This window comes from Balaenoptera ricei, chromosome 18, assembly GCF_028023285.1.
Source record: "Balaenoptera ricei isolate mBalRic1 chromosome 18, mBalRic1.hap2, whole genome shotgun sequence".
Classification (NCBI taxonomy): domain Eukaryota; kingdom Metazoa; phylum Chordata; class Mammalia; order Artiodactyla; family Balaenopteridae; genus Balaenoptera; species Balaenoptera ricei.
In genome coordinates, this window is record NC_082656.1 from 25,548,554 (window position 1) to 25,573,359 (window position 24,806).

General features: G+C 36.5%; 1 protein-coding gene across 9 annotated transcripts in view; it reads right to left on the minus strand.

The window, feature by feature from the left end:
- Positions 1 to 953: 953 nt before the first annotated feature.
- Positions 954 to 24,806, minus strand: part of NAA16 (N-alpha-acetyltransferase 16, NatA auxiliary subunit) — a 68,809-nt gene continuing 44,956 nt past the window's right edge. For 6 of the 9 annotated variants that reach the window (XM_059902712.1, XM_059902710.1, XM_059902713.1 and 3 more), the window contains 10 exons: positions 24,115 to 24,284; positions 23,623 to 23,775; positions 16,176 to 16,304; positions 10,042 to 10,255; positions 9,014 to 9,207; positions 7,624 to 7,732; positions 7,100 to 7,198; positions 6,614 to 6,757; positions 3,428 to 3,525; positions 954 to 2,538 (listed from right to left, as the gene is read on the minus strand). In XM_059902712.1, the coding sequence (XP_059758695.1) occupies positions 2,341 to 2,538; positions 3,428 to 3,525; positions 6,614 to 6,757; positions 7,100 to 7,198; positions 7,624 to 7,732; positions 9,014 to 9,207; positions 10,042 to 10,255; positions 16,176 to 16,304; positions 23,623 to 23,775; positions 24,115 to 24,284 (1,508 nt within the window). In that variant the 3' untranslated portion in view covers positions 954 to 2,340. Of the gene's footprint in view, positions 2,539 to 3,427; positions 3,526 to 6,613; positions 6,758 to 7,099; positions 7,199 to 7,623; positions 7,733 to 9,013; positions 9,208 to 10,041; positions 10,256 to 15,456; positions 15,598 to 16,175; positions 16,305 to 23,622; positions 23,776 to 24,114; positions 24,285 to 24,806 lie in introns of those variants that run through there. The other 3 variants (XR_009498653.1, XM_059902715.1, XM_059902716.1) reach the window with 3 other exon arrangements.

Here is a 24,806-nt window from a genome sequence, read left to right on the forward strand (position 1 = left end):
AGCATAAAAGGTGCTCAATAAACACAGACTGAATTATGGTTCTTTACCCTTTAGGCTTTGCCTGTTAAATTCATTCCTCAAGAAAGAAACCACAAGAAACCTAAAGCCAAATTCTGAAGTTATCACACTGTCACTTGAATCTTTGTCTTTTCCTATCTGTTCTGATAAACTTGGCAAGCTCAACAAAGGACTTTTTGTGTTGAGACTAGAGGCTTCACTAAGTACTTGGTTCTCAGATGCCTCTCCTTTAGGTTTATCATTATTCTCTTTTAGCTTTCCAAAACTAAAAGGCCCTCTGCCAAAGTTGGGGGTAGGCTGGAGGTAGGGGATGGAGGGACATGATACAAAATCCTGCCTCTCTTATCTAAAAAAGATCCCTACGCATATCCCAGGTTTACAATGTTTATACTCAAACTGGGATGGGAGTAGGTAGGAGAATAGATACAACCTCTATACACAGAGGAATATACTACTGGATCTCACTAATCCCAGTGTCACTCTTTATCCTGCCTTCCACACCTTAAACCTAACTTCTCACATCTCCACTGTATCCACCCTATATATTTCAGAAACTCCAAATGATCTGAATGAAATACTTTTTAAAGATTGCTGTTGAAAGCACAATTTCCACATTAATTATGATTAACTGGCATCTTTTATAGAAATGGCATCTTGCTGAAAGTTAACATGACAAATTACATGTTTCCCAGGATATTCAGTAACAAAGATAGCCTAGTTCTAATATTATTAAAACTCTAAAAAGAAGCCAAGCTGCTGTGGCACTAGAATATATTGGTAGTTGGTTATTTTTTAAAATAAACTTGTAGAAACTAAGATAATTAAGTTTTTACTCCCTCAAAGAAAAAACATTTTGCAAAAATATTTTGATAGTGTGAAACAATAACACAAACACAAATAAGCAACAGTGTACAAAATAATTTATTATAGCATTACATAGGTTGGCATTATTTTACAGTAAGGTTTTTTCTCTCAACAATTATGAATCTAAATATTAGCTTAGAGTGAAGGAAAACCATTTTAATTAGAATTGTTTCTCTAAATAAAATCTCCCCTTTTGAATTTATATTTGCCTTTAAAAGGAAGTATTAATGTTACAGACATTTATACAGTTCTGAAACATATTCAATGATTCTGTTACTGTTTTCTGTACAAGATAGAACAAAAGCTACCCCCCCCAAAATATTGCTCAACAATACTATGTTTTAATAGTTAAACTAGCTGATAGTTTAAATTCTCATTTTGTTGATATAAAAATGTATTTAATAGTCAATGCATGGCTATAAGAGTAAGAATATCTCATTGTAATTTGTATTCTACCCTATTATGCTCCCTTGAAGCACTCACATACAAATTACTTGGTAACGCAAAGCAATTTAGCCAAGAAAGCATAACTCTTGCCTGTGGGTCTTTAAGACTGATCTAGATATGCAACAAATTTACCAGTGAACTTCCATGATTAAGAGGCACCAGATCCCCATATTCTGAATCATCAACATAAAACTGGAGTACCCTTGTTCAACAGAAAATAGCATTTTCACGGCTATTAAAAAGGAAAACGGTAAATCACAAAAAAAGTAAAGTGGACAAAAGGTCAAACTGAAGTAAATTTTAAATAAATATCTGCCAAAAGGAGTTCCATATCACTTCTGACATATAGTTAACACTTTAATATTGATGTGCTTTAATAAAAAGCAAACAAACAATAATAAAACAAACCAATAAGGGATCAAAACATAAGATTCTGAAATGAAACCCAGATCTAAAGAAAATAATACAGTAGAGCTGTATGCAACTTAGGTTAATTAAGAAATTATAGTTATGATATGAAGTGACAGCACCAATCACAATGCTGATAATTCAAAAGTTTAAGAAAGCTGTACAAGTATATAACAGGTAATTTTAAGAGCTTTTTATGTAAATTGGCATAGTCGGATAAAGAATAAAATAAGCTTACAGCATACTCCATTTAAAAATTCTATCCAATACAGTTGACCTTTGAACAAAGCAAGAGTTAGGTGCACTGACCCTCCCTCCAAGCAGTCAAAAATCCACATTTAACTTATAGGTGGCCCTCTGTATAAGCAGTCCCTCCGTATCTGAGGTTCTGCATCCATGGATTCAACCAACTGAAGATCGCATAGTACTGTAGTATCTCCTACTGAAAAAATCCACATACAAGTGGACCCTCGAAATTCAAACCCATGTTGTTCAAGGGTCAACTGTACTTCATTTCATATCTATATTAACATACAAGCTGGAAAAGGAACCCTGATCTGAATTCAGCTTTGAGTTTTACAGAAGTCAACTTTCTACGGGATTTCAAATTTCACTTGCCAAGACATCACAGTTGGCTGTGTGGTTTAGAGCTGCGCTATGACCGCCGACTTCACTCGCAGCAGGCAGGAAAGCAGAAGTAAAAGGAAGCAGGTTATGACAGGCCATCCTGTATTCTTCATACTGAGAATTACAGTTCCCAAAGCTTCCATCAAGCAGTGCCTCAGAAACCTTTATTAAAGTCTATTTAAACAAGGGAAAAATAAAAATTATTTTTTTAAAAAACTCTGGTTAATAACTATTTTTTTGTTAATAACTATTTTAATCAAAAGATGCAATTTGTTAATTAAGCAAGAGAAAACCAACAATGCCACACTCTAAAATAACTTCTTGCTATCTATAATAAGTAGTCACCACAAAAAAAAGAACATTTAAAAAAATCAATTCTACAAAACCTTAAAAAAGCAATAGGGAACTTGCCTGCTGGTGCAGTGGTTAAGAATCCACCTGCCAATGCAGGGGACACAGGTTTGATCCCTGGTCCGGGAAGATCCCACATGCTGCGGAGCAACTAAGCCCATGCGCCACAACTACTGAAGCCTGCGTGCCCTAGGGCCCACGTGCTGCAACTACTGAAGCCCGCACGCCTAGAGCCCGTGCTCCACAAGAAGAGAAGCCACTGCAATGAGAAGCCTGCACACCACAACGAAGAGTAGCCCACGCTCAGCAATGAAGACCCAACAGTCAAAAAAAAAAAAAAAAAGGCGATAGAATTCTAATACTTAAAAAAAGTGAGTATCTGAAACTGTGATCACTGAAAGTGTCCTTTATTAATAACAATAGTTCCCATTTACTGAGAGCTTACTATGTGCCAAGCACTTCACAGTTTACTATTTCAGTTAACACCAACTCTGAGATAGACAGTATTTTCATCCTCACTTTATAAATGAGGAAAAGGAAGCTAAGAAAGGTAACTTGCCTAACATGACACAGCTCATAATTGGTAGAAGAGCTGAGATCCAAATCCATACATAACTCTGAAGGGCCACTCAAGAATTATGTTGTAAAGACATGTTTTGTTAGATCACTCAGTATCCACAATCTCTGGGAATCAGTGTGTGAAAACTCTTACCTTTACATTTTTATCTTTTATGGTTTCATCCAGTCTAGTGGCAATAGCAATTGCTTTCTCTTGCCTTGACTTGTCCAGAAAATACATCATTTTAGCACCTGAAATACGAAGACATTACAAAATGAGTACATTCCTATGTCTTACATTTGATTTGATTTATACTGATCAGTGACTTAAAACATGGTTCCAGAGACTTCCCTGGTGGCGCAGTGGTTTAGAATCCACCTGCCAATGCAGGGGACACAGGTTCGATCTCTGGTCCGGGAAGATCCCACATGCCACAGAGGAACTAAGCCCGTGCGCCACAACTACCGAGCCTGCGCTCTAGAGCCCGCAAGCCACAACTACTGAAGCCCACGTGCCTAGAGCCCGTGCTCCGCAACAAGAGAAGCCACTGCAATGAGAAGCCTGCGCACCACAATGAAGAGTAGCCCCTGCTCGCTGCAACTAGAGAAAGCCCACGCGCAGCAACAAAGACCCAATGCAGACAAAAATAAATTAAAAATTAAATAAATAACAACAAAAAAGCCATGGTTCCAAGTATCCAATCGGTGGGCTAGAGCTGACTGTGATATCTTTTCCCAACTCCCTGTTCCATGCCATCCCGTTGATCGCTTAGGGTCACAATGGGAGTATTTATATTATGGCAAAACACTACAAATCAGGGTTTTTTCTGCCACAAAGAGATGGCTGTTAAACATTTACCAGGAGACCAGATTTAACAACTCCACCCCTCAGAAATGCTATAACTCAAAATGTAAATATGGGTTACCCCTGTGGCATCAATCAATATTTCAACTAAAATCATTTTTAAAAGATGATACCCTAAAATAAAACAGCTAAGGAACAAATTATTATCAAAGAGCAGTGTGGGTACTTCCCTGGTGGCGCAGTGGTTAAGAATCCGCCTGCCAATGCAGGGGACACGGGTTTGAGCCCTGGTCCGGGAAGATCCCACATGCCGCAGAGCAGCTAAGCCCACGCGCCACAACTACTGAGCCTGTGCTGTACAGCCCGCGAGCCACAACTACTGAAGCCCGCGCGCCTAGAGCCCGTGCCCCGCAACAAGAGAAGCCGCCGCAATGAGAAGCCCGCGCACCGCAACAAAGAGTAGCCCCCGCTCGCCGCTACTAAAGAAAGCCTGTGCGCAGCAGCGAAGACCCAACACAGCAAAAATAGATAAATAAATTTATTTTTGAAAAAAAGAGAGCAGTGTGACAGACGGACAGCAGGAAAATGTTTGCATATTCACGAAGAAAATAATTTTTAAAGCTGTTTTAAAGTAAAATCCAGTTTATATTCCCCCTATGAATTACACGGTCCATGTTCTATGCTCATTTTTCTATTGGGCTTTTATTAATTTATATTTCTATTGTCAGTTTATAAGAGTAGTATGTATATTATTAGCTTTTAATTAGTTACATATCTAATGTATTTTTCCCACTTGGCCTTCTGACTTTATGGATTTTTTTTTTAATGTGGCAAAAATTATCTTTTCCTTAGAATTTCATATGATGTTTACAAAGGCATTTCCCATTATTATAATAAAGAAATGTCTCCTTCCATTATTCTGTGTTCTTGAAGAGAAATTCTTATTTGCCCTTACTACCAAGAAGTGCTGTAATTTTTCACGAGAATTAACTTTTTTCCATAGATATCACAACCAAGCAGTTTCCCTTTACAACAAGAAAGCTTAGGTTAAAATATTTAAAGTAGGAGCATAGTTAATTATATTATGTACTCCATTCCTTTTGTCCCCAACTGCTTTTCCACAATCTTTTTCCAGTTTTCATTTATGCCATCTTGTCATTTTATGAATTTGTATAAGCTGCCTAAAATCCTTCCTGTAACATGACAGGATATAGTAAATCCTCAAAACACAAAATACGGGGACTTCCCTGGCGGTCCAGTGGTTAAGACTCCACGCTTCCACTGCAGGGGGCGCGGGTTTGATCCCTGGTCAGGGAACTAAGATCTCACATGCATGCCATGAGGTGTGGCCAAAAAGTGAAAAAGAAAACAAACAAACCCACAAACACAAAATATATACAGTAATAAAAAATACAAGAAAAAATAAGTGTCGCATAACCTCAACATCCAAAGTCAACCATTAAAGCTTTGATGCTTCTCTTCAGCTTTTATGCCATGTGTATTTTTACACAGCTGAGATTACATTATATGTTAATTCTGCATATATATTATAAAAGTACCCCTGTTATTACAAATCTTTTGAATAAATATTACTTTATATGACTACCTGTCATTTTATATGAACCTATTACTGTTTTCCCTATTACTGGACATCATTAAATTTGTTTCCATTCTTTTCCCCATCCTTACACATAGCATTCCAGTTAATATCTTTGCCGTTAAAGCTCTTTCTTTGCTTTGGATTAATTCTTTAGAATTATTTACACAAATAAGTGTGACTACAGCAAAAGACACAGTTGTAATGAAGCTCTTGGTAAGAATGACAAATTGTCTTCCTACATGGCCAGGGCAATTCACACCTGCAGCAGTAAAATACAAGAAGAGTGCTTATATGCCACATCATTCCCATACTTTAGTCTCCTTTTTCCACACAAAAATAATCTTTCCTTTTAGGTGGTAGGTTAGGTTGTTTATTTGAGATTTTTCTTGTTTTTTTGAGGAAGGCCTGTATCACTATGAACTTCCCTCTAAGAACTAAGCTTTTGCTGCATCCCACAGATTTTGTATGGTTGTATTTAAAAATAATCTTTCCTAATTTGAAAGATCAAAATGGTATTGTGGGGGGCTTCCCTGGTGGCGCAGTGGTTGAGAATCTGCCTGCCAATGCAGGGAACACGGGTTCGAGCCCTGGTCTGGGAAGATCCCACATGCCGCGGAGCAACTGGGCCCGTGAGCCACAACTACTGAGCCTGCGTGTCTGGAGCCTGTGCTCCGCAACAAGAGAGGCCGCAATAGTGAGAGGCTCGCGCACCGCGATGAAGAGTGGCCCCCGCTCACCGCAACTAGAGAAAGCCCTCGCACAGAAACGAAGACCCAACACAGCCAAAAATAAATTAATTAAAAACAAAATGGTATTGTGTTCATTTCTTTTTCTCTGATAGTTAGTGAGGTTGATCATCTTTCCAAACTTTTCTTTTTTCATCACATTCTAACTTTTTTCCATAAACATTTTAACCCTGGGAACTAAATACCAACCTGAAAGTAGATGCTGAAGAGAGGTAGCATTATGTTTGAGAAAATCCTCATTAAAACTTTCCAAATCCTTGTTAACAAATATTTTCTGCATTTCTTGAGACAGAACTTTGCTCACAACGTCTGGAAGATTACTATGATTAGACACTATAAAAACAGAACATGTGAAGTTTATAAAATTTTTGGTCTGTGCTTTGAAACAAAATCAATTGAAATACATCTATATTTATTATTAAGCTTGATATATTTTACTTAATAAAAATAGTATTACTCCTTTGTAATATAAATACATTCTAGCTTAAAATGCACTAATTTCTAACATATCTTTGCTAGCATGTTCATTTTATAGATATATCTCCATTTAAATACTATAAACATTATACTTTTTTTGCTTTACATTGTTACAAATCTCTTTAATGTCCAGCTTAATGGAAGACAGCTGAACTGTCATATTTACTTTTACATAAATATCACCTTTTTTATACTTACCAGATTTAGAAAATTTAATTAAACATTCATGTAACCATGGGTTATTCCTGTTGATGGCAAAAGCTCGTTTGACAGACTGCAGCATTAACAGAAACTTTCCTATGTCAGAAAAAATTATAAAAGTAACAGCATCAATATTTATGTATGTTATTTTCTTCACTTTATTTTAGCCTCACTTAAAATCCAGTAACAAAGTGTTATCTTTCCTATAACATTCAAAAGCAAAATTCAAAGCTGCCTTTGGTTATCAAAGATAATATTATTTTCTAAAGAAATGCTTGAAAACTCATGAAGAATTGCTTCAGGTAAACAACTTGTATGACTATTCAAATTATTCATTTGATCATAATATTCCAATTTATTACTCAGTAAAGTTTTGAGTAGCAAAGGAAAAAGGAATTAAGAGCCTTTGTGGAAGGTTGAAATGAAACTCTAAGAAACAAAAATAGATCTAATTCACAAAGAGTCTACTGAATATGGCCACCAATAAAAACAAGGATTAAAATCTGAATTCAAACTATTACCTTTTCTAAAATATATTTCAAATGCTAATAGATGAGTGTCAATGTTATCAGCAACAAGGTTCTTAAGAGGTATAAGAAACTTGATAGCTTCTTCTAATGGATTTTCTATCTATTTTGAAACAGAAAGAAAAATTATTGTATTTAAAAAGCAGTTACACAAGTCAAATTTCCCCCCAAATTTTATATTAATACATAGCTGAAGTAATTTAGACAGTTCTCTTCATATAACCAGGTAAGCAAGAAAAAATTTTAAAACTATCAACTATAAACAACTAGTCAATACTTTTCAAAAAATGGAAATAGCTCTATTGCTTTTCTGATTATAAAATCAAGATAATTTTATAAAAATCCAAAAAAATACAGGAAATTATTCCACAGACTTGATGAAATGGTACTACAAGTACCATTATGCTACCAAGCCCCTTAAACTACAAACATTTAAAGGAGACAAATATAATTGCACTACACAGCTGAAAAAAAGGACAAGTTTAAAATACTTATACTAGATTCATAGTGAATAAACCAGAAAGCTATTTCCCTAAATATTTAGCTATTCCCCTAAATAGGAAATATTTCCCTAAATCTGGTTCTTAAGTAACTATTAACACTTTGAGAAAATCCTGGAGATAAGATGTTATTCTCTTTGTAGCTAAAACATTATCTAGCAAGGTGTATGAAATGCTTCCATATTTAATTGTATTGCTGCTCTAACAAATTACCAAAAATTTACTGTATTAACACAAATTTATTATCTTGCAGTTCTGCAGGTTAGAAGTCCAACATGGGTCTCACTGGGCTTAAATCAAAGTGTCAACAGGACTGCATTTCCTTTTGGAGGCTTTAAGGGAGAATATGTTTCAATGCCTTCTTCCAGCTTCTCAAGGATGCCCACACCCTCTGGCTTGTGGCTCCCGCCCCACCCCCCTTCAAAGCAAAAACAGAGGATTGAGTCCTTTTCCCACCACTGAGCCCTCCTCTCCTGCTTCCCTCCCCCATGTTTAAGGCCCCTGGCGATTAGTTACACTGGGCTTCCCTGGATAATCCAGGCTACTCTCCCTATTTAAAGGCCAGCTAAGTACAACCTTAAATTCCATCTGCCACCTTAATTCCCTTTGCCATGAAATGTAACATATTCACAGTTTCCAGGGATTAGAACACAGACACCTTTGGAGGGCCATTATTCTGCCTACCACAACTACAATTCTATCTATAATTTGCATTAGCCAAAATTTGCATATTATCACTCAAAAATAATTGATGACTATCATAATGATCTTGGCTAATACTGCAAATAACTTCTGATTTACAGATTTACATAAATTATGTTTACGGTCAGAACAGAACGAAATAACATAAATTTTATCAAATAAAGACAGTAAGTTCATCTCACCCTTTCTAATTTTTCAGGTATAAGTTCTTCTTTGAGACCACTGGTTTCTTCTTCTTCTTCATCCCGTTTTTTCTTTTGATTTTTTTGTTGACGTTCCCTTTCCACATGCTTTTTCTCTTCTTCTAATTTAGCCTTTTTCTGAGCTCTTCTCTGCTTGCTAAGCATTTTCTTCAATTCTTTGGCTGACAGGTTTTCTATAAATATCCAAATGAATGAAAATTCTGAGTCAATGTTTCCAATTTCCTCATATTCTTATTCAATACATACTATTAGTATAGTTTTTTGGGGGGCAACTATATAGAAGTCTTTAGAAAGTGTACTCCTAATGACTAGCTCAAACCTGGCACACAGAATGCAATAGCAAATGCTGCATCAACTAAAATTAACCAATTCTAGCCTGGTTCTGCTTCCTACACAATACATGGGTTTAGGCAAATCATCTTCTCTCAGTCTCAAGTCCCAAACTGTATAAAGTGGAGCTGAAGACTATCCTCTTGGAATATCAATATATCAAGGATAAGTGCAATGCACATAAACGCTCATGATCTGATCAGAAATTTGCCTCCATGCATTTCTCAAATATTCTTAGATATTAACATTTTAGTGAATAAAAGGCTCTATACAGATATTCTCATTGGCATTATTATTTTCAATCAAGTAGGTATTCGAAGTTGTACAAATATATTTTGTTTCCCCTAAAAAGCTCAAAACTATCTTCAATTCCTATTTAAGAAAAAAAAAAAAAAAACCAGCCCATAAACATTTCTATTTTTCCTGAATGGGCCCTACAAACGATAAAAATTAGAATGATTGCAGGTCATTCCATGAGGGTAATTTAGAAGCGTCAGCTACAGCACATCATCCTGTCAACTTTTTCTAAGTCTTCCCCCCACTTTTTTTTGGTATATCAGTTATCTAATGTTGTCTTCACATCCATCTGATAATATACTTTTTCATCATTATGTTAATGATGTTCTGAAATTTTGTGTTCTTTTCAAATCTCTTTAAGCAAGTCCCTTTTCAGTTACCTGAATTTATTTCTTGTTGTTTGCTTTCATTGGTCAAGGGATTATCATACAATTTCAAATATATTTCAATAGCTGATCTAGCGGCCTTGAAATAGAAGGCATGTCTCCTGAGTATATCTTCTAATCTCAAAAGGTCAATGTAGGCACGAAGGGTCATCTTTCTCATGCAATAAGTATGGAAGTCAAATTGATCGTCGGTTATCTCAAAAAAATGCTTAAAAACAAAACCACAAAATTATCTCTTACGTTTATGTCAATAATGTCTATTTTTGAAAAGAAAATCATAAAAAGCCCGAAAGATAATGTAAGCAGTCACAATTTCACTTAGTTGCCCTCTCCAGTGTTTAACATATGAAGGACCTCAAGGTGTTCTTTGCATTAAACTTAAGTTTCTCTTCCTACGATCCATGCCCATTCCCTATACATCATGTTTTATTATGATACTCAATTTCTATGAAATAAGTCAGATGAAGGGAATTCCCTGTTGGTCCAGTGGTTAGAACTCAGCGCTTTCACTGCCAGGCCCGAATTCAACCCTGGTCAGGGAACTAAAGTCAGATGATCAGGTTATTTTTTAAACCTGGAAATTACAACATACTGATATTTTAGTTTTAATGAAATACTTCTCCTCAGTATTCCCCCCAAAAGTAGCAACGCAGAGTTAAACAGAGCTGAACGGAGACTAAATATATATAGGTTCACACTGAATGTCTACAAATTAGACAGTTCTATTCAACCAAGAGCTCTTCAAGGACAAGCCTGTCATATCCATCCCCACTACCTGGCACAGGGCCTAGCACAGCAGACATTCAATAAGCACAATATTTGCCAACTCAGGAGAGAAGCTGCTTATCAGTCATGTGACTTGTTAATTTCCTAGAGCCTCCATTATTTAACCTAAGTTAGGAATAAAGATATATCAATACATACAGCTAATTTCATAAGGTTGCTAAGGGATCAAATAATTATTTTAAAGTTCATTCTGAACAGTAAACTGCTTTACAAATGCAGAGCACTATGGTTTTCTCTCACTCATTAAACTCCCATTTATCTACTTACATTCCATTTTAGCAAAAGTTCTTAATCTGGAGTCTATGTATAAACAAGCATAATAACATTTTCCTAAGGCGAGAGCTTGAGGCTTTCATCCAATTCTCAAAGGGTCCATGGCCCAAAAAGGGTTAAGAACTAATCCCTTACACGGAAAAAAGACAACTAACCCTCCGACAAAACAATTTATACTTTTATTTTCTTCCCTACATGCATCTCTACCTCCATCTTCTTTCTTTTCCCCTATTCTAGCTTCGCCAAAAATATATAGAAAAAATGAATGATTCATTACACAAACACAGATCAAACTCTGCTACTACTTCATTTTCCCTCTGTCCTGGAGGCCTAGTAACTCACTGTGCAGAGAACACATTAGTAATTGTCCATATCATTTGATAATTTTAGTTATCTTGGTAATTAGAAATACACTATACACAGAATTACAGTAAGTACCTGAGACTTTAAGGGAAGAATACTAAGATAAAAAGAATAAAAGCATACACTGTGAAGGAAAGAAATGGGGAAGAAAAAAAATGAACATTTTAAATTAGTTTATATTTCCTACTTCAAGAATCATGCTTTAATGTTATATTTGAAAGCTGCATTCCTCCCATTAATAAGACAAATAATAACATAAACTTTTTTTAAATCAAGGAATTACATAGTTGTTCACGGCTAATATAAATCAAGTTATATCTAGCACTATAATATCTTAAAATTCAATACAACTGACTGAGGAAAAATGGCAGTGCCCAAAATCATGGCACACATAATGAGATGAAAACATCTAAGAGATTACAGGACTTTTTTTTAAGGGTGAGAAACACTGACGTGTAAAAAGGCAGACACAAGTTTCAAGAGATATTCCTAGAGCATTAGTAGACATAGATTTAAGTCAAGTCTTAGAGGGAACCATATGGAACCACAAACATTTAAGCCGCCTCTTTATCAGTAACAGCCCATAGGCTGCCTCTCTCCAGTTAATGTCTTCCGTAAATAGGGTAACCAACTTATCCCAGTTTGTCTGAGGCTTTCTCAGTTTTTCCACTGAAAGCCCTGTGTCTCAGGAACCTGCTCAGGAATGGCATATTCCTACTTAAAAACAATTAAATAATCTTAGGTTGATTTTCTTTTTTAACTTTTAATTTTGGAATAATTATAGGTAAAGGAAGTTGCAAAGATAGTACAGAGATGTCCCATATACTCTTCCCTCAGTTTCCCCGCAAGGTTACATCCTATAGTAACTATCAAAACAAAAACCTGACATTGGCTTAATGTGTATGTATAGTTCCATGTGATTTTATCGTGTGTAGATTTGTGTAACCACCACCACAATCAAGATAAAGAACTATTCCATTACCACAAAGATCTCCCTAGAACTACCTTGGGGTGATGTTTAAGTCTCCAAATTTATAAAACATAAAAATATACTAGATAACACAAACAGGCAAATAGGTAAAATTACCTTCCCTGCACTTCAGCCAAACATGAACATGATATGGTCACTTAGGTCACTGCAGAAATTAGGCACCCTAATTTTAACATACAGCTCATGCCCTTAACTCACTTTCCCCCTCATCATGAACACTAGTTCTCTCTTTTGGGGGTGAGGGAAAATGCGGGGGGAATGCTGGCAGGAATTGCTTAAGTTGTCAAAATTAGGCTTGTATCAAAGTAAGACAAGTCAGCAAAAAATTAAGAAATGCTATTCACAGCTTAAAAGTATGGTTTTCTTTAGGAATTTCCTATTAGGCCTTCTCTTCTGACCCAGATTCTCCCACCCATTACTTCTCAGAGTTGCTGCAGGAGACTAATAGGAGCTCAAACATAGAAAGGCTACAAAAATCTTTGGACTTAAGAAATAATAATAACTAGACCAACTAGGGCAATAAGCAACTCTATTTCCTTTATAGAAAATCGGTTGTTACAAAAGCATGCGTCAGGACTTCCCTGGTGGCACAGTGGTTAGGAATCCGCCTGCCAATGCAAGGGACATGACTGACTTCGATCCCTGGTCCGGGAAGATCCCACATGCCACGGAGCAACTAAGCCCGTGCGCCACAACTACTGAGCCTGTGCTCTAGAGCCCGCGAGCCACAGCTACTGAGCCCACGCACCACAACTACTGAAGCCTGCGCGCCTAAAGCCTGTGCTCTGCAACAAGAGAAGACACCGCAATGAGAACCCGGCGCATGGAAACCAAGAGGAGCCCCCATTCGCCGCAATTAGAGAAAGCCCACGCGGAGCAACGAAGACCCAATGCAGCCAAAAATAAATTAATTAAAATAAATAAATTTTAAAAAATAAATAAAAGCACATGTCAATTTGATAAAGATTAAGATGCACTAGAAGATAAATTTATGAACTTCCTATGGTTTTGATCTGTCAGAAATCTTAGATCTTATCAAAGTTTTAGAAATATACATTGTTCCTGTTTCAGATATAAATCAACACACTAAAATAATGAGAAACTAATCACCTGAAAAAAAAGGAAAAGAAAGCTCAATTCTTGAAAGATAAAATAGTTAAAAATATTATTCTGAACTCAAGTTTACAGCCAGTACTTTGAAGGTGGTCATTTTGTCTTATTTTTAATAAAACAAGTTCTAAACATCGGATTGGGTTGGACTACGTAATCTTTATATATAATCCTAAAATCCTATAGGGGGGCAAGATGAAGGCAGAAAAAGTACTACAGTGGGCCATTCTAGAATTCTAATGTTTCAAATCCAATTAGTAAGAGCACACAGCAGTATGTCCTAAGCTGAAACTGCCTTCAAAGAACTCTTGAATGAATTCTTGAAGGGAGAAGGACTTAGCCCTTCTTGGAACTTATTTCTCTATTCAATGACCTGCTATTTATAAGGTCAACTGCAAAATTTTATATCTGAAAGGTGCTCATTTCTTTACTAAAATATTTCAAACCTAGGCACAAAAGTAACTCAAACAGATACCTATTATATCTTTGATTTCTGTAATTACTCGTAAATCCTTACAATTATATCATCAAGAATTTTCTTTTAGATTATATTAATTTTATTAGAAATTAATTTCAGAAGCATTAATCAGCAAACATTTAAACACCCTATTTGTACTATACACTAATGTTTTCACACATAACCACTAGAAGAGTTAAGTCTTATAATATTTACTTTTTAGTATAAATTATTCACTATAAAGACTAGCTTACAAGTGGAATATGAATAGGACCTTTTCTTACTTATCTGCTTCTGGTTATATTTTCAAGCACCAACAGCAAACCCTAAAGACACTTTGTAAAGTTTCTAGCAATAACAGTTATATAACATGACCAGAGGGTGACGATTTCTACCATGTTTTAATCTCTGATAACCAATGATTTCCTCTAATTTTTTTTCCGTCAAAAATGCTTTCTACCAGTCAAAACATATTTCTTGAACTGGAAGTACAGCTGACCCTTGAACACCACCACGTGGGCCCACCAATATGTGAATTTTTTTCAACAGTAAATACTACAGTACTACACAATCCACGGTTGGCTGCATCCAGTAGGCGTCGCACATACAAAGTGCCAATGAGAAGGCACAGAGGGATTCTCAACCTCACACAGCGCTGGCACCCCAACGCCCACTCTGGTCAAGGGTTCAACTGCAGTAGTTCAAAATCACTGAAAACTCAGGGGAAAGCAAAATCTAAGTGAAACTTAGTAATGGAGTAGCTAGCAATCATAGTCTAACAATCCTCAAAAAATATGAAAAAGAATAAAGTAGTACAGTTACTAACGTTAGGAGGAATGGGACTAGAGCTGGAAAAGTTCATGATGACCCCCAAGTGTTCAAATTTGACTTTCACAGAAAGTCTGATAAATTTCTAATTATGGTCTTGCTGGAATTACTGGTCCATACGTGCCGAGCAAGCTGCTCATTCAGGAAACAATCTACCGCTCCCTGAGAATGTCCTGGTTAATAAAAATGTCTTTCCTTAGTAACACGCAGAATGCTTTTAAAGTGACCATCATCTAGGAGTGTCGAAACAAGTTAGTGATCTAGGTTTTGTCACAGAAATAAGAGCCTGATTTAAACTTAGAATGCTTGGATACTGCCTGAATATTTCACATATCATCCAAAGGCTTTATATCTTCCAAGAAGATGAGAAGGATTTTCCCCAGCAATCCAGCCATCAAGCCCAGGCTTAAAAAGGAAAAAAACAAAACAAAACAAAGCAAAGCAAAAACTAAGCTATTTCTAAAAGGGCTCAGGTAGAATCCTAGTTCCAGTTCCCGACCAAAGCCACCCCCTAAGATTTAGCCTTCCTTTTGGGCAACCTCAGAAGTTTCATGTGGGAAAAAGGCCAAAGTGACTGCCAGAGTGCAGACATCAGGCTCACCTGACTACGACGCCTGTGGCTCTATACTGCGTCAGCTTGGGACAGTGCTGCCGAGTGACCCCCAGCTGAGGGCTGCTGAGGGCTGCCTCAGGGGTGCATTTGTGGCTCTTTTCCTCCTGTGGTCCATTTGGAAGGAGAGTGCTTCAGAGATGACAAAGAACAGGAAAACAAAAATTCACACACAAGGAAAAGAAAAGTCCCCTTACTAAGGCACATCACACACATAATCCTAGCAAGTAATAAAATAAGCTTGCAAACCAGCCACACATTGTGTACAAAGTGCTGAATGTGAGAACAAATATCCTGGGAAGACAAACTGGAGAGAGGCTGACTATAGAGCAGATCCTGACATAAAGAGGAGAGAGGTGGCCATCAGCTTGTGCATCTTTCTAGGCTAGAAATGAAAATCAATAATGGCCCGATTAGGGAATAGAAATTTTGAGTATATATTAATAATAGCAACAATAACTTACTAATCTTTTCCTTCTTCCTTCAGACAAAAGTATGCAGACATGTCGAAATCATAACCATGTGAGGATCAAAAGAAAACAATCATTTATTCACAACTTCTGAATGTTTGAAAGGCTAAAAGATCAAGAATTTTTTCAAAATGAAGTTTCCAAAGTAGTTATAAGAAGTAGATGATCCCATGTAGAAATCTACCTGCTTTTTTTGTCACCTTACAGAAGAAAAATAAAGCCAAAACTCTATTAACTTACCCTTTCTACTTCATGGCATTTTTTCAAAGCATCCCCATATCTTCCCAAACGCTGATAAGCTGAAATGCATTCTGTTTGAAACCACATACATTGCATTTCATTTAGATTTTCCATGGCAGATGTTCCTTCCTGAAATGGAAGCAATCATAAATAAAGGAAGCAAACAAATAAAAGAGATCCTAAAAATCTCATTTTCTCTTTTACAACTATGTCTACAAGGATTATTATGACAATAAATAGCATTAACAAATTATATAACAAATATATCAATGCGCTTCCAAAAGGCTCCTATCAACTTAAAATTACATGTCTTATTTTCCAGCTCTGTTGAGATATTCAACAACCTACATAGAAAAGACTGCAGATTACTGAAGCTAAGTTTTAAACACCAAAGCTTTTACTTAATCTATTTAAGACAGTAATCCTACGAAGCACTGCCTATCTTTTGTCTATTAAGCAAAAGCTACTTACTTAATCTTTCCTTGCCAACTTAGGATCACTGTTATTTACAACATCATTTTCAAATCGCTTACTAGTAGCTCCAAGCCCGCTTTTCAGTTTCCCAAGTCTCCTCCCCCTCCACGTCAGGCTATCAGTTGTCACTTCCTTTGTACCCATGTGTCTGCTTCTAACAGCATGTCCTGTTCCATGCCAACTCTTTGCAGTGGGCTGACAAAACCAAATAATGGAATTTTTTAAGAATATTTGTTAACTCAGGCTCAGTGTGTATTCTAGAAGAGTGTAAGACATAGAGCACCTACTTTCAGCGCAGGGGCACGAGTTTTGTCACAATTTAGAACAGTTATTTAAAATATACTTTATGTGACCCCAGGAAAGATAGTAAAAATATGGGTACATTTATATAAGTTTAATATTCACTTCTCTTTCACACCCATTGTGAGTTCCCAGTTCAATTTTCAGAATTCAAGTATAAAAACCAGTTATCTCTGGGTAAAGGAAATTATGGTAGTATTTTATGTCATCTTTAGGGCTGCATATATATTCCATTTTTTGATGACTACATATGTTTATAAGAAATCTAGGGCTTCCCTGGTGGCGCAGTGGTTAAGAATCCGCCTGCCAATGCAGGGAACACAGGTTCGAGCCCTGGTCCGGGAAGATCCCACATGCTAAAGAGCAACTAAGTCTGTGTGCCACAACTACTGAGCCTGCGCTCTAGATCCCTTGAGCCACAACTACTGAGCCCGTGTGCCACAACTACTGAGGCCCGTGCACCTAGAGCCTGTGCTCTGCAATGAGAAGCCACGGTAGTGAGGAGCCCATGCACGGCAATGAAGAGTAGCCCCCGCTCACTGCAACTAGAGAAAGCCCGTGTGCAGCAACGAAGACCCAACGCAGCCAAAAATAAATAAGTAAATAAATTTATTTAAAAAAAAAAAAAAAGAAATCTACATTATTTTTCATTTCAAAACTTTACTAACTAGAACTTTCCAACTTGCATCAGCAACTCTACAAATATTCTAAACTGTGAAAAATCTGCAAGAAGGAAATATGAGCACTTCACTCACTTATTACCAAGCAGATATAAACTGATTATCAGAGTCATTAGCAATTCTCCTCCCCCAGTTCACTGTTACCCACCACACACTAGGGACACGCCTGGCCAGGGAAGCAGTGTGGATACACTAACAGGCTCTCCATACGGCACAGCAACTTGTCAAGAGCGGATGATCGGAGATGATTACGACGAGCAAGCTGAGCCCCAGACTCTGAGGACTACTCTCCTCAAATGGCCAACCTTTCCCCTTCTTTCTTCCCCTTCATTCTTCTGGGCCTTTTCAGACATATCCTAGTCGGCTGTGATTTGCTGTGTGGGTGTTTTTTGTTCTTTATTTTTTTTTAAACCACTGAATTTATTTAACTTAAGAAGTTTTATATACTCATTTCTAATTGTACTTTACTTCTAATCTGGCTTGGCCTTCCAGGTGGTACTTCTCTCTACAAGCATCACTGCTTTTACATCTACTCTTGGACTTTCTTCTAATATCTAATCTTCAAAATTGTGACACAGTGGAAAGGGCATTGAAGAGTTTGAGCCCCAGTACTACTGACTATGTGACCAAAGATGATTCAAGTAACCTCTTCAGAGCCTTAATTACCTTGCTGTAAAATGTCATGTGATTTTACATGTGATTAGGTGTTACATGAACATAAACAGTATTACTATTTTCCTAATTTTATTTTTCTCTAATACCCATCATCCTTTTTTTATTGATATGGCTGATGTACAATAATTTGTTATAGGTGTATAACAGTAATTCACAATTTTTAAAGGTTATACTCCATTTATACAGTTTTTATAAAATATTGGCTACATTCCCTGTGTTGTACAATATATTCCCGTAGCTTATTTATTCTATACACAATAGTTTGTACCTCTTAATCCCTTACCCCCATCTTGCCCCTGTCCCCTTCTCTCCCGGCCCACTGGTAACCACTAATTTGTTCTCTATATCTGAGAGTCTGTTTTTTTGTTATATTCGCTAGCTCTATTTTTTAGATTCCATATATAAGTGACATCATACAGTATTTGTGTTTCTCTGTCTGACTTACTTCACTTAGCATAATACCCTCCAAGTCCATCCATGTTGTTGCAAATGGCAAAATTTCATTCTTTTTTATGGCTGAGTAGTATTCCATTGTATATACATATATACCACATCTGCTTTGTCCATTCTTCTGTTGATGGACACTGGTTGCTTCCATATATTGGCAACTGTAAATAATGCTATGAACATTAGGGTGCGTATATCTTTTCGAATCAGTATTTTCATTTTTTTCTGGATCTATACCCAGGAGTGGAACTGCTGGGTGATATGGTGTTTCTATTTTTTCTGAGAAACCTCCATACTGTTTTCCACACTGGCTGCACCAATTTAGATTCCCACCAACAGTGTTCCCTTTTCTCCACATCCTCACCAACATTTGTTATTTGTGGTCTTTTTGATGGCAGCCATTATGACAGGTGTGAGGTGACACCTGACTGTGCTTTAAATTTGCGTTTCTCTGATGATTAATGATGTTGAGCATCTCTTCACGTGCCTGCTGGCCATCTGTATGTCTTCTATGGAAAATGTCTACTCAAGTCTTCTGCCCATTTTTTCATCACGTTGTTTGTTTTTCTGATGTTGAGTTGTATGAGCTGTTTATTTTGGATATTAGCCCCTTATGGGTCACATCATTAGCAAATCTTTTTTCCCATTCAGTAGGTTGTTTTTTCATTTTGTCGATGGTTTCCTTTGCTGTGAAAAAGCTTTTAAGTCTAATTAGGTACCATTTGTTTATTTTTGCTTTTATTTCCTTTGCTTTAGGAAACAGATTCAAAAAAATTGCTATGATTTATGTCAAAGAGTGTTCTGCCTATGTTTTCTTCTAGGAGTTTTATGGTTTCCAGTCTTAACACTTAGATCTTTAACCCATCTTGAGTTTATTTTTGTATACAGTGTTAGAGAATGTTCTAATTTCATTCTTTTACGTGTAGTTGTCCAGTTTTCCCAGCACCACTTACTGAAGAGACTGTCTTTTCTCCACTGTATATTATTGCCTCCTTTGTTGTAGATTAATTGACCATAAGTGTGTGGGATTTATTTCTGGGCTTTATTCTGTTCCACTGATCTATGTGTCTGTTTTTGTGCCAATACCATTCTGTTTTGATGACTATAGCTTTGTAGTACAGTCTGAAGTCAGGGAGCTTGTTTTGGCTATTCAGGGTCTTCTGAGTTTCCATAAAAATTTTTAATTATTTGTTCTAGTTCTGTGAAAAAATACCCTTGGTATTTTGATAGGAACTGCACTGAATCTATAGATTGCCTTTGGTAGTATGGTCATTTTAACAATATTAATTCTTCCAATCCATGAACACAATATATCTTTCCATCTGTTTATGACCTCTTCAATTTCTTTCATCAGTGTCTTAGTTTTCTGAGTACAAGTCTTTTACCTCCTTGGATAGGTTTATTCCTAAGTATTTTATTCTTTTTGATGTTATGGTAAATGGGATTGTTTCCTTAATTTCTCTTTCTGATAGTTTGTTCTTAGTGTATAGAAATGCAACAGATTTCTGTATATTAATTTTGTATCCTGAAACTGAATTCATTAATGAGCTTTAGCAGTTTTCTGGTGGTGCATTTAGGATTTTCTATATATAGTATCACATCATCTGCAAACAGTTACAGTTTACTTTTTTATTTCTTTTTCTTGTCTGATTGTTGTGGCTAGAACTTCCAATACTATGCTGAATAAAGGTGGCAACAGTGGGCATCCTTGTCTTGTTTCTGATCTTAGAGGAAATGCTTTCAGCTTTAGAAAGCATTTAGAAATGATTTAGAACATTACAGATGTTCTGTCTGGATGATCTGTCCACTGATGTAAGTGGGGTATTAAAGTCCCCTACTATTACTGTGTTACTGTCATTTCTCCCTTTATGTCTATTAATATTTGCTTTATGTATTTAGGTGCTCCTATGTTGGGTACATATAGGTTTACGATTGTTATATCTTCTTCTTGGATTGACCCCTTGATCATTACCATCATTCTTGCTAATACTCTGCACCACCACTACATCTGCCACTTTGCACCTACTCTTGATCCTATGCCATATGAGTTTTAGAAACACTAGTTTGTATCCTACTACACAATTCTAAAACATGGGTTTTAAAGAGTCTACCTAGGGCTTCCCTGGTGGCACAGTGGTTAAGAATCCGCCTGCCAATTCAGGGGATACAGGTTCGAGCCCTGGTCCGGGAACATCCCACGTGCCGCGGAGCAAATAAGCCTGTGTACCACAGCTACTGAGCCTGCGCTCTAGAGCCCGCAAGCCACAACTACGGAGCCCACGTGCCACAACTACTGAAGCCCACGCACCTAGAGCCCGTGCTCCACAACAGGAGAAGCCACTGCGACGAGAAGTCCACGCACTGCAACAAAGAGTTGCCCCCGCTCGCCGCAACTAGAGAAAGCCCGTGCACAGCAATGAAGACCCAACGCAGCCAAAAATAAAAAAAAAATAAGTTAAAAAAAAAGAGTCTACCTAAGCTAGAATCCTGTTTCCAAACGAATGACTAGCTGGGTGATCTCCAGCTGGCAGAGTAATTGACTTCTCTAAACATTCTCTTAACTGCAATATGAAGGTAATGATATAGGATTGTATATACAAACAATAACATGTATATAAAGTACTTGGTTCAGTGATTAGTAATTGTTAAAGCCATTTTTCTCTTTTCCCTTACAAATGGTATACAAATTATTAGCATCACTCTAAATACCAGAAAGCAGAAGTCAAGCAGGTTCAGATGAAAAAGCTCTTTTATGGACTTCCCTGGTGGCGCAGTGGTTAAGAATCCACCTGCCAATGCAGGGGACATGGGTTTGATCCCTGGTCCAGGAAGATCCCACATGCCGCTGAGCAACTAAGCCCGTGCGCCACAACTACTGAGCCTGCGCTCTAGAGTCCGTGCACCACAGCTACTGAAGCCCACACGCCTAGAACCCGTGCTCCACAACAAGAGAATCCACTGCAATGAGAAGCCCACGCACTGCAACAAAGAGTAGCCCCTGCTCACCACAACTAGAGAAAGCCCACATGTAGCAATGAAGACCCAATGCAGCCAAAAGTAAATTAAAAATTAAAAAAAAGAAAAAGAAAAAGCTCTTTTACAATGAGAGAAACAAATGATCTATAAGTAGTAGCCTTTAATGAAAAATTAAACCTATATGTGTATATGTACATCACATGCATAGACCATACGTTGTTTCTTTCTCATCATAAATATATACACAATACAGATGTATGGTATACGTATGTGAGATGTGTGTGCATGTGTGTGTTTGTGTATGAATGACATACCATTTGTCAATACCAAGTAACGTCAGACTTAAATTTCTGGGTAATTTCATGGGTAAAAAAATGATATATTGTCTTTTTCCCTGATTACTAATGAAGATATCTTTTGGCCATTCCATATTCTACTTCTGTGAACTAGTTATTCATCTCCTTTGCCCATATTTGTATTGTCTCATCTTTTTCTTATTGAGTATTGTGTGTGTATGTGTATTTAATGCTTCTATGACATCATTCTTGCAAGTAGTTAAATTTTCACAATAAAAGTTCAAGCTATTCTGTGGCTTCTAAATTATAAGGGGTTTCCATTAACACCCAGACACAACTAGAATCTAGTTAACATTTAAACAAGGTGGTACACTGGTGCTGTATTAGTGATACATTAGCATCACAGAGCACAGTGGTAACTTATTTTCATCCTAAACAACTTACTTAAAAACACCAGCACTAAAGCCCTCCACTTTGTATGTAATGCACTTGGAGATATAAATTATTTATTTTGAAGTATCTTAATTAAAACTTGGAAATCAAACTTGAAACATGGTTTTCTCATAATGCCTCTATGTTACATTCAATGTGTAACTATTTCAGTGAATTCTTCGGCTTTCTTTATAAATTCTTTTCTTCTTATATGAGTTGGAAATATCTTCTCCAATTCTATGGTTTGCCTTGTCACTTTGCTTATAATTATTCTTTGTTATACATTATCTTTAATTTTGATATAATCAAGTGTATCAATTTTACTCTTGTACCTTTATGTGTTTGGTGTCTTAAGAAATGTTTCCTACCTTTAGCCCTAAAGATAAACTTCTATACTTTCTTCTAAAAGTGTGAAAGGTTTGCTTTTAGATCTTTAATCCACCTGTAACTGATCTGTGTGCAGTGTAAGATAAGGATGTCATTTTATTTTTTTCAACACAAATAAATAATTATCCAAACAATATCTTTTCATCTCTGATTTTTAAAGCGCCTCTGATACATACCAAGTTTCCAAATATGTGTGAATAGTTTTCTATTCTGTTCCATTAGCCTCCTTATATTTATAACCATAAGCATGTACTGTTTTTACAATATAACAGAAAGGCTGGGTAGAAAAGGATATGAAAGGATGGTGAAAGATGAAACAAAAGGAATAAATGTTTAGCCTAACAATTTGAAAGAACTTAAATTCTTAAATGTCACAGAGACCAGTAGTCCTCAGAAGTTAGTTCTACAGAGAAAGAACTCTATGAGCTATTATGAAGTTAAGACACTGTAACTGAGAAATTAAACAGCAGTCACAAATTACTAGTGAAACAAAAGAACAATAAATCAAATCTTGCACATAAGCACTTAAGTATGGCATAATGCTTATTGCTGTATAAAGGTATTTTGCTCCTGTTATTGCTTTTTAATCATCTCCCACGAGAAGCACATGCACATACATCAACCACAGTAAGAAACCATACTTAGGATATGAGCTAAACAAGATTAAAAAGTAATAATAACAGAAGTGAATTCTTAGGAACTTCAGCAGCAAACTTCACACATCATCACAGAACTTAAGTTTAATTTTACTAACTCAGACAATTACACGCTATTTCCTACCCTTGTGAACTTGGAGCACATTTCCTCTGCTTCTTTTATCATATTTGCTCGAAGCATATATTTTGCACACTTGGAGTTGATGAATCTATCGGCTGTGTCTAAAGACTGAGCTTCATCCATCCACTTGGCAGCTTCTCTGAGATTACCTATATGCTTTAAGAAGTGAAAGTATTAAAGAAATCACTGTTTATGACTAAGAGAATATGGGTACAACATAATGGAAAAAGTTCTTAAAGACAAATTAGAAATCTGTTACACTTCTGTCAAATTTATCTAGAAATCTTTAGATACATTACAATTCATATGTACTAAGAGTTGAAACTATTAATACTGACTATACAACTATATAACATAAAACTCCTCAGGATTATTAGAATATTAGGAATAGATTATCAGGGTGTCCTAAAAGTTATCTCTACACAGAAAGAACTCCAAGCGTTCTTAAAATGGCCAAATTCTTCAACTACTCAAAAAACATGACAAAGATTTTACCTTGTAAATTTTTGCTTTCATATAGAATAATTCTATTAGAGTTGGAGTACTAGCAATTGCAGCATTAATATAATCCAAAGCCAAAGAATACTGCCCAAGTTTATCAAAGTGCTGTGCCAGGAAATACTGAACCCAGAGAAGTGTCGTTGGGGGTTCTGTCTCCCCATTCTCTGCAATCAAACAAATATAAAATCATTACAGGGAATAAGGCAAAGTAGAGCAACTCACATACTTTCTTTCTCCCAATGCATACTGAAATTAACTATTACGATAAGCAGTAAAAATCCAGCAAAAATGACCAAGTTCAACAGAAAGAGATATGACTTCATGTCATAAAGTCCAAAAAGTAGCAGCCAAACAGAGAAACAAGATGCTGGTTTCATAGGCTTCTACCCATACCTCACTCCAAAGAAAAAGTTTGGGGAAAAGAGGTAAATCAATCTAACTCTACGAATTCTCAGGCTGAGAGCATAAGGCAGCAGGTCCAGGAAAAGTCAAGGAAAATAGCTTGAAGAAAAGATGTCCCTAACAATCACTGCAAAATTTCCACAAAGGCAAGAATGGCCAGGGCTTACTTAGCATTGTAAGTAGGCCTCGACACTACATCAGGGAAACCCAAAGTTGAAGGGTATTAGGAGGACACATTCCTGACAAGATGGTCACATAGAATCAGCGGAGCTCTATCTGGTTCC